Source organism: Tetrao urogallus (assembly GCF_951394365.1).
Source record: "Tetrao urogallus genome assembly, chromosome: 11".
Classification (NCBI taxonomy): domain Eukaryota; kingdom Metazoa; phylum Chordata; class Aves; order Galliformes; family Phasianidae; genus Tetrao; species Tetrao urogallus.
The window spans coordinates 10,184,030-10,202,557 of NC_136824.1; the positions used below are offsets into that span (position 1 = coordinate 10,184,030).

General features: G+C 37.6%; 1 protein-coding gene across 2 annotated transcripts in view; it reads left to right on the top strand.

Annotated features, from left to right (window-relative positions):
* FBN1 (fibrillin 1) overlaps positions 1–18,528 on the top strand; it is a gene marked incomplete at both ends in the record, with an annotated part of 146,511 nt that overhangs the window by 65,677 nt on the left and 62,306 nt on the right. For both annotated transcript variants that reach the window (XM_079541146.1, XM_079541145.1), the window contains 8 exons: positions 1,209–1,349; positions 2,155–2,274; positions 5,078–5,203; positions 7,113–7,235; positions 12,145–12,267; positions 13,268–13,420; positions 15,252–15,305; positions 16,056–16,181. In XM_079541146.1, coding sequence (XP_079397272.1) covers positions 1,209–1,349; positions 2,155–2,274; positions 5,078–5,203; positions 7,113–7,235; positions 12,145–12,267; positions 13,268–13,420; positions 15,252–15,305; positions 16,056–16,181 — 966 coding nt within the window. The remainder of the gene's footprint in view (positions 1–1,208; positions 1,350–2,154; positions 2,275–5,077; positions 5,204–7,112; positions 7,236–12,144; positions 12,268–13,267; positions 13,421–15,251; positions 15,306–16,055; positions 16,182–18,528) is intronic.

Here is an 18,528-nt window from a genome sequence, read left to right on the forward strand (position 1 = left end):
CCCTTCAGCTCATGGTATCTCTTGTTTACTTTATCTGGAACTTAACTGGATATCCTTCTAATCATAGCCTGGTTACCATGTATTTTATGGCAAGTATACCTTATAGGTAGTGTTTTTCTCCTTAAAATAGGATTACAGCATTACATCCTCACTATCTGTACTGAGATGTATATATTATAACAGTTATGTTTGTTTAAGGCTATTGTGAGCTTTGCTGCATGTCAACATTGTGGAACGTGCTCTTAAGTTATGACTGTTACTTACTTTAAAGGGCTTGGCTATAAGAAAGCTGCTTCTTTCAAGTTGTTTTCTTCACTCTTGCTTGGCCAAGTAGGAGATGTACAGATAAAAATATCAGTCTGGTGTGTACTGAAGTGAACCCAATTTGAAGAAGGAACTGTTCTGGTGATACACAGGGTTGGGTAAGATTTCCCTAGAGTGAGGAGGAAGCCAGAGCAGCATAGTGATGCATTCTTTGTTCTGTTCCCTTCTCAGGGAATTTACTAAGTGAACATATAATCTGCTGTAGGCACGTACCACCTGAAAACATTTGGTGTAACCACATAGTCTTTTGCAAATAAGCACAAGTTTGTTTCACCCATGCTCTGTACAGATGCAGGCAGACTCCATTTGCACTGGCACCAGCTGAAGCTATTTAGCCTTGGGTCAGCACCAAGCTGAGCTAATAATCCTGAGAGGCAAAGTATGCTAACTCAGGCCTGACACTACACTGACGTAGCTGCACAGCTTCTAGTCAGCTGGGAGCACGAATAGAGCCAGCTCACATCTGCCTGCCAAAGACCGTATAGGCATACCTTCCAGTGTTATTCCTGCCCTCTTTCAGTGGCTTTCTGTGGAAATAGAGATAACTGAACCATTATTCCAACTCTGCTGATCTGGGGTGCCACTCACCCACTTTTCCCCTAGGTGTGAGTAGATTCCTCTTCCTTTTTTTCTTTTGCAGAATGAAAGGAAAAAACACATCAGGTTTACCACAATGAAAAAGGCAGTGGTTGCTAGCTGTTTTCAGACAGATCTCTTAGAGATGTAGTGCTACTTTCTCTTTTTCAGTGCTGGTTGTAGTATGTAATTCACATTGTGAGGAAAGGTAAATGTTGACTTTTTATGGAAAATGCTGTCCAAGTTGCAGATTACCAAAAATGATTATGACGAGCTATTAAAATATTTTTCTGACTCTGTTGTTTCAGTGATCTTGCCGGTGAACTTCACTGACTATTGCCAGCTGTTCCGGCATCTCTGCCTTAATGGGCATTGTATTCCTACTCCTGGGAGCTACCGCTGCAAGTGCAACAAGGGCTTCCAACTGGACGTTAGAGGGGAATGTATTGGTATGAGATTTTCTACCTTAAATAATGGGGGAAATTTCTAAGCCAACTTTTTATTTTCTACATGATTTCTGAGTTCTTATAGGAAACGAACATTCTCAAAAAGAAAACCCCAAGTAACAGTAAATAGAATTCATATTTAAAATGGTGTCAAAACCATTTTCAACTGCAAATTTACTTCTAGAGTAGCTTTGCCTTTAGGACAGCATTTAACAAATCTGGTAACTTGCCACAGAATTATACAAAAATAAGAATTCCTAATTAACCTGTGACTATGACATGTTCCTTAGTGATTCAAGATAACCGATTCAGAAAGCTACCAGCTCTTTGAGTATGCAAATGAACTATTGTAAAAAAAAATTAAAATAAAAAGCAGTCATGAAATCACACTTAATAAAAGGAACAGATCCTCTTTCATCTGATCTGGAGTATCCTGTTGGACTCTGAAGGCCTTAGATTTTGGAACTCAGACAAAGCCTGATAATAACAGCAAGGATTAGCTGTCTCATACATGGAAGATTTTGCTTCTATCAATAATTTTGTAACTTCTGGGGCTGGAAATGTCTAAGTATGGGATTGAGGCCTTTACTGTAGTATCTTGTCTTGTTGAGTACTCTCAGTGTCTTGCTGAGTTTCCCAGTTCCTATTTAGCTTAGAATGTGATGTCCTGTTAGTGGGAATTCAGTGGTGTCCCCTTTCCTTTTAGATTGCAGTATACTATTTCACAACTATGAAACAATAAAATAACTCTGCAGACCTGACTGCCTTTCAGCCAATGTCTTAATAAAAATATACTGTTTTTTTGCAGATGTTGATGAATGTGAGAAGAATCCATGTATCAGTGGAGACTGTGTGAATACCCAGGGATCCTACATGTGCCAGTGTCGAGTAGGGTATCAGAGCACACCAACTAGAACAGAGTGCCGAGGTAAATCACTGTTTTAGAGCCAAATCTGTTTTATTGTATTCATGCTAGAAGGGAAAAATCATTTTTAAGCAACATTTAACATTTGTTATGTATTATTATTATTATTTTTAACGATCAAATAAGGCAATAAAAGTACTGTTTTGAAATGGTTAATCTGCCAGAGCTGACCTTCTAAGAGCAGGATTATGAAGAAAGACATTTTGTCCTGTGCTGGAAGTATCTTGGCATCATTTGTGGCTATGAACTGAAAGACATTATTATTTTTAACTGTTTAATCATTTTTACTTTTGATACACGAGGATCCTAAGGACGATTACGAATCCAGTTGGAGCTGGAGAAAAGACTGTTAAGAGATCATTGAGAGACTAATAGAGGTGGAAGGAAAAAAAAAAATCTTCCAGTGGATAAAGAGCACAGTGTCCGTGTATTCTTCCTCTCCACTGTAAGAGGAAGAAATCAAAGAACAGTACAACAACGACAGCTTAGATAAAGTATGAGAAAGTAGCAGAGCATGGGAAAAGGCTAGACAGTGAAGCTGTAGACTCCCGGTTTTTGGTATTTTTGAAGAACAGGCTCAGTAACAGTGCTGATTGTCTTCATCCTGCCTTCCTGCAGGAGTGGCATCACTCCTCAGTGATAAGGGTTCTAAGACTCCAAAACTGTCCTGGGGTAGTAATTGAACAGCAAAGGTGGATGCAACATTGTATCACTAAGCCATAATAAGAGACAACATGCAGGAGAATTAATGACTACTTTGATATTCCATAAAAAATGTGGCATCTAAATGAAGCAGGATAAATTTGAATGCTCGAAATCCTAGCTTGTTTTTGCTTTCTGAAGCAGTTTCTAAAGAGCCAAAAGAAAGTTAGCTGCATTAGTGTGTTTTTTCCTTTGTGAATCCAAAATGTATTTGTGGTACAGAAGCTTACTCCAATCCAGGGTGACGCGCAGAGCCAGCACTGCTGCTGCATGTTGCTGGGAGTATTGCTAATTGCTGCCAAACAGCCAAGTTGTAGAAGCATCTTCATAACTCAGCTTGCTAGTGGTGAAGGAGTGCTGAAGTGGAGTCTCAGTGGTGATGAATTTACTTATGAGTCATTTTTGTCACACGCTTTTAATTTGACTGATTCATTACACAAACACATGCTTGTCAGAAGCCCAGTAGCTTAATGGCATTAAAGTGTGGTCACTTAGCAGTTCCTTTGCAATCTATGAGAACTGTGCTTGCTTGACAGGCAGTTCAGAAAGTGCTAAGATGTGCAGAATCTTTGTTTTCTGAAGGTATTTTTAGGACAAGCTTAGGGAAAAGAAAAAGGCTAGTGGGATGCATTTGGCAAAATATGCATATAGCATTGGAGCCTCCCAAAGTCAACATTTGCTGTAAAATTACTTTACATGACTATTTTGTATATTATTTTGTCAAATGTTGTCTTTGCTGATATGCTTTTTACAGCAAATGTACTCCTTACATCCCCTTCTGAAAAATGAAATCTTCTTGATGACTTCTTCTTAAATCTGCCCTCTTTTAGTGTAAGATCTTTATCCATGCAGGAAGGCAAAGATCCTAATGAACCCTAAAAAACTAAAGGGCCAGGAAAATGTTGAGATGATTTAGCATTTCTGCCTACCCTAAGGAAGAAAACTGGCAGAGTAACTAAAGCCACGCTCGGGGACAGCTGAGTGCCATGAAAGTAAGGAAAAGGCACAGAGCACTGAAAAAGCCTCACTTTCTGTGTTACTGGTCAGTTATGCTTGTTTATCAGTTGAGAAAACATTTTTCAAGCCTGTATGCTTTTGCTGGATGTCGAGAGATGCAAGCTGCCACTGCCACTTGAGCAGCTCTTGCCTCTGCTGGCCTGCTTCCTTGCTGGCAAAACACTTATTTTAATGGATTTCTTAGCAGCTTCCCAGAACTACAATGCTGCAAATTGAAGTTCAGGATTTTGAGTGGCATCAGTCCCTCAAATGCCTGTCTAGAGATCAGAAGCACCGTGCTGGAGGATACCTCATCCATTATTCCTTCCTCAAGCACAGCAGTGTCCTGCTGTCAAGAGGGCTTGGAGAAGGGCACCCCCCAAATATTTGTGAAGATGATGTGATTGTACATTAGATGCATTTGCATAGGCTGGTTGAGATCTCTGTGAACGGAGTCCCTTGTGTGCAGGAATCTCTGGGAGATGGTCCAGGCCTTGATGGAGAACACTGAGCAATCTGAAAAATGTCTAGACAGTCTGTCTCAGCATCTCCTCTCCCCTCGTTTGGAGGCGAGGGAGAGCTGCCAGCCTTGTGTGATATCACTATTCAGGTCCTCCAAAGCACTTGCCAAGCACCTCCTGCAGAGAGGGGGAAATGAGGAGCTGATGTTTCAAATATAAAATAAGCAGGAGAAATATCTTCTGAGGTGGGAAAATCTCAATTTTTCTTCCTACCTTACAAAAACAAGCTTCCCCTGTCTTTCCTTCAGTAGTTAGCTATTGTTAAGTTAAATTTCAGTAAAAACATTTTCATGATGAATGAAAATGGAGAAAAAAAAAAAAAGGTTAAAAAGATCTGATTCATGTTTGAGCAAGCTGCAGGGTAATGTTCACTGAAATTCTTTCACAGCAACTTGAAATTTCAAGCTGATGAACATTTTCCCCACCTTTCGCATTTGGTTATGGAAATGAAAATAATTTCTTTCTTAGGTGAATATAGTTTCCATGTGGGGTTAAAAACCATGGGAATGGGGAAATGGGAAAAATTCCTCCCAAGTATAAAAAAGAAAAAAATCCAAACATTATTTTTCTTTCTGTTTGGCTTTCAGACATTGATGAATGCTTACAGAATGGCCGTATCTGCAATAATGGACGATGCATAAATACAGATGGCAGTTTTCACTGTGTGTGCAACGCTGGCTTTCAAGTGGCAGCTGATGGGAAAAACTGTGAAGGTAAGACTTCTCTGGAGCGACTCCGTATCGGTAATTGCAAGAGATTGTTCGTGTCAATAAAAAATAAAAGGACCTTTGGTAGGGGGGGAAGGGAAGGAGCAAGGAATTGAATTTCTAAGTACCTTTCGCTGTATCTGGGAGGGCAAGTAAACTGTCTTTTGCAGCCAGTTCTGGAGCCTTGGCTTGGCAAACCTCAACAGGATGTCTGTCCAGCAGGAGAAATAGCACATACCACTATCGCAAAGTGCAGTTTCTTTGATGGGAGTGGTACATTTTAAAATGGAGCACATTTTAAAACGGAGCACAAGTCACATGCTGCCTGATTTTACTGTGTGTTTAACAGTATGCTGTATGGGATCTAACTGGGTGACTAGAAATGTGTTTCATGCAGATGCAATCTGGTCTGACCTATACAAACCATTTTAGGAAAAATTTGTAAACATAATTGATGTGTTCCTACCTCCTGGACCTTTAGCAAAGAGGGGGGAAAAAAGAAGAATGTTCTTTATCATGCTTCCCAAGGTCCTTGGGAGGGTTCCCAATGATCTATTCATACATTAAAGGAATTTCAAGCACTGTTCTTAGAAACATTTTTGGCAGAATATTATCTCAGTGATTCAGCTCAAAGATTTAATGCCAAAATTCCTGGTTGGGATAGATACACGATTTTTTTTTTTTAATCATAAATTATTTTTGTCTGACAGCCTGTAAGTAAAAAGAAAACACACTATGTCTAGAAGCGTAATTTCTGTCCAAGACAGCTGCAGCATTAAGGAAAATAGCATGATTCTGAATACATTGTAATGTCATTATGATCCAATGATTTTATGTGCTAGTAGTGATTCTGTTAATCCTTAGTAGAGACAGACATTTTAAAACTGTTTTCCCTGACTCTTTTTTAGATATAGTTTAGCACTTTAAGTTAGTTTTTAAGTATCTAATTACAGAACTGTATTGCCTAAATACATTTGAAAATGAATATAATTTGGAAAAAAAAACTTGATTCTGATTTCTTCCTTTCCCACCAAATACCATGTGCTAATAGTAATAAGAACCAGGACATCAGCAGTCTGGTAAAACATTTTTAATTCCATTGCATATGTTGCCAGAATGTCTGTTGCATCCACTTATGAAACAGTTTCATCTCTGGCATTGTAATGCGTTGAGTTTTGTTCTTAGGAACACATCTGCACACAGTAATCAGTAAAGACCACGGGGCCGTGCCATCCCTTAATGTTACTGTGTATAGTCCTTTACATGAAACTAGTAAATAGTGCTGGTTTTCTTGTAGGTAATGTCCAGAATGGATTTGATTTGTGCCAGGATAAAGAGTAAAAGAGTAAAGAGGATGTAATAGCTTACTTAAATCAAGCACAGAATTCTTGTGTGTGTATGACTAACTGGCTGTGCAGGATTCAGAGTAGCACAGTCTGAGACCTCCACCTTTTCCTATTTGAATTCTTCATGCTGTGCCGTTAGGTCAGAGAGTGAATAATGCCAATGTGAAGCAATAATTAGTAAGTACCTTCCTATGTGACCCATTATGCGGAGTCCAGGGAGGAATATGTTTTATTTTAAATGGAAGCAATGATGAAAATGCAACAGAATGCAGAGTGCTTCTGCATGCTTGAATACAGTGTTGGGAGTCTCCCACATCCTAAGTCTTATGCTCATCAAACAGAGGTTACAGAAGTTTTCAGTCCTAACGCAAGTGTTCATTGCCATTCCAAATGCCCTCTGCTTCTAACCTGGCTTCTGTTGACGTTGAGATTGTAGGCGCTGTTCAGTTGTGTACCTTCTCACCTTTTTAAGGTTTTGACCAACCACATAGGAAATTATCTTTTGGATATAATTAGAAGTTCTTGTATGTAAACAGCACTAAGATTATGTTTATTATATGCACTTTCAGATATGGACGAATGCAACATAAGGAATATGTGCCTGAATGGGATGTGCATCAATGAAGATGGCAGTTTTAAATGTATTTGTAAACCGGGGTTCCAGCTGGCATCTGATGGACGCTATTGCAGAGGTGAGCACAATAAGTAAAGGGTTCATGAGAGCTGAATTCTATGGTAGCTTCAAGAGTTGCCTAATTTTGTTACAGTGATCCTTGGGGACAAGAAGTACTGTGCAGAGTTCTCATCAGATTTTTCAATTGGCTGGAATGATTTGTTATTGCACAAAACAGCACTCAGTCTTCTCCACAGTGTTAAGCAATAGCCTTAACTGATCAGTGGGAAATATTCTTTGATCAGGGGCTGTTATATCCAATCTAGTTAAACTCTTTTTTTTTTTCTTTTCCTTTTTCTTTTTCTCTTTTTTTTCTTTTTTTTTGGCCTATGAGGTCTTCTGCAGTTTGATTCCAGTATACCTCAATTTTTTTATTTGTCATTTGAAATTTTCTGCCTTTGACTACCAAACATCCTTGCTCATTGGTTTTCTGGGGTTTGACCCTCATTTCTGCCTGGATGTTCCTACTCAATACAGTATCTTTGAGAAGTGCACAGTAGCCCATGTGTCCGAGATGAAGACATGAGTACCACAGCAAAATTGTATTTCTCATTTCCTGCACTAGTTCAGCAATAGCCCTTGTGGGAGATGCTGCAGTATTCTGGTTGCTAGTTATGTCATCAGATTTCCTGTTCTGTCCCATCAGGAACTGCAAACTTTCTGTCTATAAATCTTCATGTTTCAGCACATTGTACAAATGCAAATCAGAAATCAAAATAAGAAGAAAACAAGTACAAGGCCAAATTATTTAGGATTTTTCTTTTTTGAAAAGTGTGCAGTCTTTCAGCTCTTGGAATCAAGGCAACAAAAGTGCTTGCTTACACTTCAACTGTTTTTTTTTTTTTTTTTTTTTTTTTAAAGTCACACTGGGATACACAGCAGCATCCTGGGAACCAGTAACAACATTTAATGTTTGAATTAATAATTGGATTTTGAGAGTTACTGACATTAAAGGCAGGTTAATTTGGATCTTTTTACTTTTTGAGCACTGTATGGGTCCTAGATCTGAGCTTGCATAGTGTCTAGGCTTAGGTCCAAACAAGACCTATGATTTATTGGTAATACGTCTGGAACTTCTCTTGCATTTGGGTACCTTTTGCACCAAATGTGCAACCTGGTGCTGACCAGATTTCAGGCAGGGGATTCATTTATTTTTAGTGAGAGAAGCCCCCATTCATGCTTTATAATAAGGTTGTTTCAATTGGGAAAATAAACTGTCCTTTAATTTCTCAAATGACAAATGCATGGATCTGTACAAGGGTACTGTTACCATACAAGCTACTGTCTGTGTTGGTTGCAGCTTTAACACGCTTACAGTATCAGCTTTAATTACATTCTTACCTGTTTTCCAAGCCATAGATGTGTGTCTGTGCTTTGTCAAAGATTGTTTTCCTGCTGGTTTGTGTGTGGGAAGACAGTGAGAATTGGTCTCAAACTTGTTAGGGAAAACCTCACTGCCCAGCAGGCTTTGGTTTACCAGCCAGTTGTGTTCTCAAAGACCATTGTGTCATTATCAGGGATGCGACTTTCTCATGCAAGCTCAGCCCAAAAACTTGTCTTGTTTTTATTCCTGAGCATCTTTCTGTGTATTTTTTGTTGTTCTTAAATTTTGTTTGATGGATATATGTATATATTTTTTTTTCCATCACGCTGTTCACTGAAATGACATCCAAGAAAATGGTACATAAATTTCTTCTGACTCTTTCAAAATCAAACCTGAGATACCGGTCTTCACAGCATCTCTTACGTATCTCCTGGCTAAACAAGAGTATGGAGGCAGCCAAAATGGGGTTTCTGGCCCTAGAGAAATGTTTCTTCTGTGCATCAAAGGGAACATATTTGAAAATTATCCAAAATTGCAGGCAACTCAACTGATTCCTACTGAAAGTTGGAACAGATCTTATAGTAAAGTGAGGGATTTCTCCCACTGCTTTTCAACACTTACAGTAAGCTTTGCTCTCTATGAACAAGCATGCAAGCATTCATTATGTGTGAAATTACTATTGGGTCAAAATCAAACCAGGTTTTGGGACCTTGACACCCAAAGTAATTTTATTCTCAACTTTGTATGTCTTCTTTCTTCCACTAACCCAATGGATCATGAAATAATTCCCAGGAATTTAGTGGCTAGAGTGTACACAACTTTCTGGTAAATGTCTCTCGTCACTTGAATGAAAGTTTAAAATCAAACTTCAGTGATTTCTTCTGTACGTTTTAGTGTTTGTTATTGAGTCCTCTTTGTATATAGCATGTGCAGAGTAAATAATTTCAGTCCTGCAGAACATTTAGCCCCTGAAAGACTCATCCTTCACCCTGTATATCCTGTATTGTTTGTGCACTAAATGCATTAAGATCTTACACAAGCTTTAAAGCAGTTGATGCTCATACGAGTTGGGGATGTGTGTATGTACAAACCGACATTTCTGCAGCAGATTGGCTACCTGCCTGAGCAATTTCAGTATGGAATTGAACACGTGTTTTTGCTGAGCGCTTTGGAGGATTAACAAAAGAGTATAAGAATTGCAGCATGAAACGTATCACTCCTATAAACATCTCATTTGATGCACTGTAAGCTGAATTTTGAAATCTTGAGAAGAATTTCTAACCCGAAGTTAGGAATACTGTAATTGACACTTAGTTCCATAAAATTAGAATTTTATTATAAGTACAGGGCATATACTTGGCTGTCTGGTAAAAATTCCATTCAGACTTTATGAAGTAACATGCCAGAAAATAATGTTACACCATAGTCTTGTGTATTCCTTGTAATACAAGACATATTAAACTTTTTCACCATTAGCTTATTTCACTGATGATTTGCGGACAATTTTTCAGAAATACTTACACCAAACAGGCAGAGGTTTAAAGTGTTATAAAAGCTCTTGCAAGGCAACTGGAAGTGGCAGTTTAGTAGTCTGAGTAAATTTTTCCTGGTTAAAATTAGAGGACTTAGAGTACCCAGCTGGCACTGCTGAGCAAGCTAAGCAGAAAAGGCTGAAACCAGTTGGACATGGAGAATGAATGTAATAGGTGGTTTTCCAGAACCAGGTTGAGATATTCTGACCAAATTCAGAAAAGAGTTCCTGACGTTTCCAGAATGGCAACTTCTACCGCTAAGCCATGTCAGGGTTAGGAATTTAGACTGTATGCCTGCATGTGCAGTTGATTTACAGGGTGGAATCCCAGCCTGGTAAAAGCAAAGGGATTTTGCTCTTCTTTACTAGAGTCAGGATTTCAGCTACCTCTGCAATACCGAATGACCAAGTGTACCTCTCCATAAAACACTGATGACAGTATTTTCAGCACATCTGTAAATCACTGCAAAGCAAAATGGATTGCACATTTCAGCCATTATTAGCTTACAAAATCTTTTTTCTTAAATTCAATAGAGAAAAAAACAAAAAACTGTTAACTTTGCCTTTCTGTTTCTGTAAGTAACCTTCAAAAAGGAAAGTGTTTGGTGTTTCTTTTTTTTTTTGAGCATATGTATCTGTCCAAGGAATTCATTGTTTTTAAGCAAAAACTGTCAATACTTTTAAATAACGTGGACACATTTTGATGTCCTGACTCAGTTTTTACTTACATTGAGTAAGAACTAAATTTAAAGAGGGAAAAAGCATTAAAGATTTGTCTGAAGGAGCACAAAAGATTGCAGGGTGAAGTTGAAATTAATTGAGCCCATGTACTTAAATATAATTCTATTTTAAAATGCAGTTTGAAAAAGGAATCTTGGATCATACAAACCATGTTTTATGCCAAACAACACAAACTAAGTAAAACACAGAGGTGTTTCACTCTCAATTTGCCCTTTTAAGGTCAGAAAAAAGGAAATTGTCACACACACGCTGTCTTTTGTATATATTAAGGAGAGTTGTTATGAAGTGATTATTTTATAAAGGTTATACCTACCTTCCAAACAGTATTTTAAACACTTCTTTTCTTAATCACTTATAAAATAATGGTATAATCTGTGACTAGGGAATCTTGCTATTAACAGGATAGGCATCCTATAATTTTATCTCTTTTTACTAATTTGACATCTTTTTATGAAAGTCTGATAATATTATGAGGCTCTATTCTGGTATTTCATTGCTAAGAATCTTATTGTTTAACGTACTGATGTTGGGCAAAGGTGGTAGCTTGTGCTCAGCAATGGCAGTGCACAAATCATTAAGAAATTCCTTTCAAGACTGGAGTGTAGCTTGTCTGTTAAAAGTTTATAGTATGGCCTGTAATGAACATCTGATAGGAAAAAAACAATTATCATGCAGATATCCGGCAAGATGCTATGTACAGGCAGGTCCAACTATGAACAATCAGATATTCTTCCAAAAACTGAATCTGCAGCAGAAGGAAAGGAAATTCTTTGGTGTCCCTGTGAAGGCACCCCATGGAGCGGAACAGGACGGGAGGGTGAAATATTCAATTTGCAATCTGGACTGATTTTTAACAATGCAAACGAACTGTGAACATAGACAGGGAATACCCTGTTACACAATACAGAAGTCCTTTGTCTTAGCAGTCATGGTTTCCTCGTTCCTCCTATACCGTTTTTGCCTGAATGACCCTTATTTTGGAATATGTACCTCCTGAGAACATTTAGGGAAAATGTAGACATTTGAGCTGCAGGAAAATGCTAGGAGAGTCAATTTGTTGGCTGCTTTATTTGTGTGGGTTTTTTTTTTCTCATATTTTTCCTGAATTTTGCATTTTTCTCTTCCTTTTCACGGAATTGTTTAATCATTCTTGATAAGATCTTTATCAGAACTAGTTTCCATTTTCACGTGATATTTTTCTATATAGGATGCACTGAAAGTAAGCAGCGAACGCAAGTTTCAGCTGAAAATAAGTTGCACAAACACAAGTTTCAGCCAGGCATTGAACACTATGTAATTTAATTTAATAAAGCTCATTCTGTTCTCCAACAGACATCGATGAGTGTGAGACAGCTGGAATATGCATGAACGGACGCTGTGTGAACACTGATGGCTCTTTCAGATGTGAATGCTTCCCTGGCCTTGCAGTAGGCCTCGATGGACGTGTGTGTGTTGGTAAGATAAACTCAATGTGAGCAGGTCACTAACAGTGCTGAGGCATTAATGCTAAACTCATGGACAAATCAGTTTGAATGTAGAATTCACCTTTTTTGTTTTTTTTTTAATGGATTGCTGCCTGTTAGGGTAGTGAATTACTACACTAGTAGATATTAATAGCTCTGGGATATTTACTTTGGTGACCTATTTTGCTATTTTTTCTTTCCATTTGTGTTTAAAGGGAAAAAATGTGTGGGCCAAATTACAAAATCATGTAGACTATATAGCACAGTGCTGTTGAGAGTGAGTGAGCAGGTGAGAATCTGCCCCACTTCTGTCAACCTAAAATTATTTTTTTTTCACTGAAGATTTAATTAGTCTTTCTTTAATATGGGTCATATCATTTTTTTCACTTCCCTCTTTTTCTCTATAAATAAAGGAGGTTTGAGTTTCTTTATTTTAAAATTCTAACATGCCTATGTAGTGTACAATTGCTGTCATTAAGGAAACTTCAATTAGCATTCAGAAGCCTTGAAAATAGGGATTTTTCACTAATTTTTGCTTAGGTATGTAATTAATTTACCTCAGTTGACAGAGTTGCTATGGGCAGAAGAGCTATTTTTATTTTAAATGCAAAGGAGAAGGGAATTTAAAGTGTATTATAGGGTCAATAAAAGAATTTTAAGTGAATACATTACACAGTAATTCATTACACGTAAAACATTTGCTGCATATTAAAGCCCACAGTGACAGTTTCTGTAGTTCACTAATGCGGGTTAAGTCCTTAAATGTGGTAACTAGTTTGTATGTCTGAACTCAGTGAAGTTGGAGGAAGAAGAATTTCCCATCCCAAGTATAGCAAACGTATAGGTAGGTGAAAAGCATAGAGAAATGGCAAAAAATGATTTGTTTTGACAGCTGTTTCACAGTGTTTATGACACCAGAGCTAGATTTAAAACTTGAAATTTATGGCATTATAGTTGGTTATAATAGGATTAAGAGGGATTTCTTTTTTCAGATACTCATATGCGAAGCACGTGCTATGGTGGCTACAAGAGAGGACAATGTGTGAGACCATTAACTGGTGCAGTTACAAAATCAGAGTGCTGCTGTGCTAGCACTGACTATGCCTTCGGGGAGCCTTGTCAGCCCTGTCCAGCACAAAATTCAGGTACAGTATAACTATTGGTACATGTTCTAATTTAAGATGTTGCTAAGCTATTTTTAGGAAGTTAAAATACAGCTCTGTATTAACACTGAATCTTAAATCTGAAGGATTAAGTTGTCATACAACAAATGATATATTTTGAGCAATCTGCTATTTTGCATGTTGGAATACTAGAAGAGATTTTTGGGGGGCAACAGTAAATGCCCATATCTGTTCCAGAGTCATTACATACGTGAAAATAGATTGTTACACAACAACCTCTAGAATGATAGATATAAATTACTATAAGTGTAATTTCAATCTCCAATTATTCACGGCAGTGTCTTCAGCAATTCATATATTCAAATACTTTTGTACACCTGCCAGTCAGATATTTGCTATCTGAGTTCTACATCATCCAAGTGTTCTAAATTGTTTATATAGACTTTGGATAGTCAGTGCAAAAATAAAAGCCTGATTAAGACAGTTGAGAATGTTTGAGTCTCTCACCAAAATCCCCACCAAGCGATGTTGTCTGGAACATAACTGCATTTTGGCAAGAGAGGAATCCTAATCATTCTCATGGGTAGAATCTGCTTTTAGGAAAGCATGTCTTCCAAGAAGACTATACTGACACAATCCTTGTCCTAAAGCCAGTAAATAAAAAGACCCTGGTTTTGTGGAGGTGACTGTAAGAGAGTTGATTTGAAGCACTAATTTGAAGTTATTCTTTTCACTCAGCAAATTTGTTGTTACAACAGAATATGCCATTCAATACGTAACTCAAAAACATCTCACGCTGACTTGGTATCTGCTTTGTAGACCAAAATATTTCATTTTCATTTTTTAAATCTCAGTTTCACTGGTGGCTTTAAGTAAAGCATTAGAGAGAGAAGGGCAACTGGAACAGATCAGGCTTGTTGAGTTTATGGGAGCTCTTCAGCAAGAGTTTATTGGCCACCATGTTGTAATGCTCCACGTTATTTAGCATAACAACATGGGAATTCTACCACAGCAAGGAGCCTTTCCAGCAGCCTCTGCTGCTATTGGTGGGCCCTTCATACTATGCAGTAGAGTTGAAATCTTTTGTAAATGTTGGACTCCATATCACTGACTTCTCTTTTATATCTGAATTACTTTAGCAGAACGCTTACACAAGTGGAAGCTATTTTTTATTTTTGTTTTGTCTGCCCTCTCAATTGTGTTTTTTATTTAAAACAACAACAAAAAAACCCCGTCTCCCTCAGACTGAAGTGTAACATTTCTTTGGGCTTTGAGTGGAGGAGTAAAGGAGAAATTTTCTTGCAAAGAAGCATTACATCAGAGAGATTGAAAAGAATCCCTCAAAGGAAGACATTGTCACTCTGCTCCTCAGAAACTCTGCGGAAGTTTGTTCCATTCTAAACTAATCATCTTGTTAATGGATGTCCAGAGTAGGTGTTATTTTGCATTCAGTGGCAGGGATTCAAGCAGCAGGGGATAGGAGGGAAATGGTGTGTATTTATATGAATGGTGAATTCCTTTGAGCTCCATCTTGTCATAGGAGGTTTGCCCAGCGTTAGGTCCTTTCTCTTATAAAGTCCTGTTCTAAGCTGTACAACACAAAACATCTTTGCATCACTTGATTTTGTTTGACAGAAGAATTGATTCCATTTACTTATCCATCCTCATCAGGAGGTAAAATGTTTCACAGGCTCAGAGTATTGAGAGGACATTTATTTTTTTTTTTAGAATTACCAAACAGCATTAAATATTAAATTGGAATAATTAATTGATGTGTTGTAGATGATGAAAGTGAAAGCAGTGAGCTAGGAAAAGTATTCTAGTAAGTTTTTTTGTTTTTGTTTTTTTCCAGCTGAATATCAGGCTCTATGCAGTAGTGGATCTGGTATGACTGCAGGAGGAAATGGTAAGATCACCTTATGTAATTCAAACTATTCACATTCTAACTGAACCTGGATATTCTTGATCTGTTAAATATGCTGGAGGAGGTGATGGCTGGAAAGAGAGGTAGGAAGGCTTATCTAGGTGAATGTAACACGGTAAAATAGATGAACTTAGGATGAAATAAGTGGAACATTCCATTTCATCAGTGTGGCCTATTTTATGCCATTGAAAGTATATGATAGCTGTTATAAAATAGTGTCAAATCTTTGGGCAGTTTTATTACCTATATGACTTAGAAATCACATAAGTTGTATTTGCATTTTTCAATTGAAATGATCCTGAAGAATAAAATCATGCTGAACACTGAGCTTCCTCACTTATTTTCATCTCAGTCGAAAGGCCAGGCCGCAGTGCTTGGTTAATTATTACAAAGCAGGAGCAAGTGATTACTGCAAAAGCTTTGTGCTTGCACCATAAAAATTGCAAACCTTAAGTCAGTCAATGCTCACTAGTAGATTTACTGGCAGTAAAGAAGGAAAAACATTCAGAAAGGAGGGATGTTAGTTATCCTCTTTCATATCTATGATACATGTTCTTTTAAATGTTTTTGGGCTAGAGATGGTCTTAAATCAGAATGAAGGGGATCCTTTGTTTTTTATTCTAGTCTGGAGAATTAAAAGGGGGAATCTGCACAGTCCTGAACAATTGACAGTGGGATTTTTTGTTGTTGTTTTCCTTATTTCTTTATTTTTATTTTTTAACATTTACGTAGACATTAATGAGTGCTTACTGGATCCTGATCTCTGTCCCAATGGAAGGTGTGAGAATCTGCATGGAACATACAAATGTATTTGTAACCCTGGGTATGAAGTGGATTCAACTGGGAAAAATTGCATTGGTATGGAATGTCCACTTTTTTGTTGTGAAGTTTGATATGTGCGTTTATCCTCCTTTGCCTTTTCCTTCAGTATTTCATCATATCCAATAGCTGCTCTTCTGGATGATTTTGCTATTCTTTTGTTATTGTTGTTTAATTTTGGTGCTTTGCAGTGCTTGTGAGGTCCTCCAATGTAAGGATACAAGTGACCATTACTACTGATAATTCAAATCACTGACAGTTTAGGTCAGTTCACAGATGCCTCATGACCTCAGTGTTTCTCAAAATGAAAAGATCTTGCAATTACAGTGTACTATTAGAAAAATCTAAGATCACCAGCATGCTAGGTCCTTCCAGGAGCAACAGTTTTCTTGTTCCACTTCACATTACCATCAAAGGCACTTTACTTTAATCCCTCTAGATTCCTTTCTTCCACTCCTGCATTATTGCATTGTTCCAAATTTTCTTTGTACAACTGATAAGAAATTTCTTCTAGCTTACTCTTAAAATTTGCAACTGTTCATGACCACTTGATGTTGAACTAATATTATCCTTTGATTTAGCACCATCAGCACTTATCCCGGAAGTGTTTATAAAGAATCATCATAACCTTTCTCAAACTCTGTTGCCTAAACTGTCCAAATCCATGCTTTCAGTCTTTTCATAAAAGCAAATGCCACAGCCTTCTCTGGCACAGAACTATCCCAACCATTATACAGTCTTCTGATGACATCCAAGCAGTGTATTCCATTGATCCCAGGAAAATCCTATCTGGATTGATTCTATTAGTGAATGAGTCTTTTCTCAAACACGTGTTGTACTCAGGAATCAGTCAACTTCTACCTGGGAGTTACACTCAGAGCTCTCTGTTCTCAGTTGCCTCCAACTGATGAGTTCTGGTTTATAGCATGTTAGTGTTATCTCCTAACTAAATTTTCAGACCTTGGTGATTGCTTTTTATTTCTCATTCATGTTGTCAAGCTTAATTGAATTATATGATTAAAGAATTGCATGATTCTCTGTGTTGGCAATAATTTCCAGTTTATTGTTGGTTATTGGTTTTGGTCCCATTCATTTTTTATTTCTACATTCAAAAAGATTTTTATAGGACCTTTCCCAAGACTGATCCTTGAAAAGCATTCCTAATATCATCTCTCCATTATGATGACTCTCCTTTTTAATGTACCCTACTGTAATATCTCCTTCAGCTTCATCTGGATCCACCTTAAAGTTTTTAAATTCCTTCCTGTTTTCACCAGCTTTCATGATAATTTTATTTAAGTTCTGTATTCTCTATTTAAACCTATAAAGCTTAAGTCATCTTTGTTATTCCAGTCTAAACTATCCACTATCTTATTTAAAAAAAAATCTGAATTGATCCATCTTTGATAAAAGTCATGATGTAATTTATCCCATTTTCCCATTTCTTCTTTGGCTTTGATTATCCATGTCCCATTTCAGTGTCTGTCTGTAGCTTATGGCATCCCTTCTCTTCTCCCCTTCCATCTGTAACTTTTCCAGCTGCTCCCCAGCCCGCCCTGTTGCAGCCCACATCCATGCTCCATCACAGCTGTTTCCCATTCCTCCATAATGTTCTACCTGGCCCTCTCTCAATTTTTCTGAACTCCTGTGAAGCTTCCCACACGGTCTGCTTTATTCTGCAAATCTCCCTGCCTTTCCTAGTACTTCTGCTGTTCCCAGCTGCTGAGCTGACCCTCTGAGTCTTTCCAACTTCTCTCAATGCTTTCTGAGGCCTCCCTGTCTTAGCCAATTGTTCCTGTCTGCTATTGGGGTCTCTCCTGATCTTCACCTGCCGTTCATGGCCCATTGCCACCTTCTTGGAACTCCTCTCTAATGATCACAGCTCTTCCAAAGATTTCCTAAGGGCTCTTGAAATTTAGCACTGGCATTTCTGTTTAAATTTTTCAACTCTGAAACAAGTGTAGATTCACATTGGCCTTATTAACCACAACATCTAAGACAGTTCAGAGCAGACTTGGCAAAAAATGGTGATATAAAGACCAGAATGACAAGCAAATCTTTCCAAAGCAATCATCTCTTTTCTTTCATGAGTGTAGTGGCTATTGCTCAGGGAATTAGAGACTGCATAGACCTATTCCATAGTAAATGCAAGATGAAAGTGTGATTCTCAGCTTTATTTTAAACAGTGTTATGGCTGCCATATATTATGAAATCAGGTATACACTCTTGTAAAAGCAAAATAGCCTTCTAAATAACAAAGCGCAGGAAAAAAAGCTCAAGAAAAATATATAGGGGTAAAAATTGCATTATTCCATATTTAAAAGCAAAAAGAAAATGATAGTTTTTTGTTAGTAACATTTGTGCAGTTTGAATTCATATAACTTAT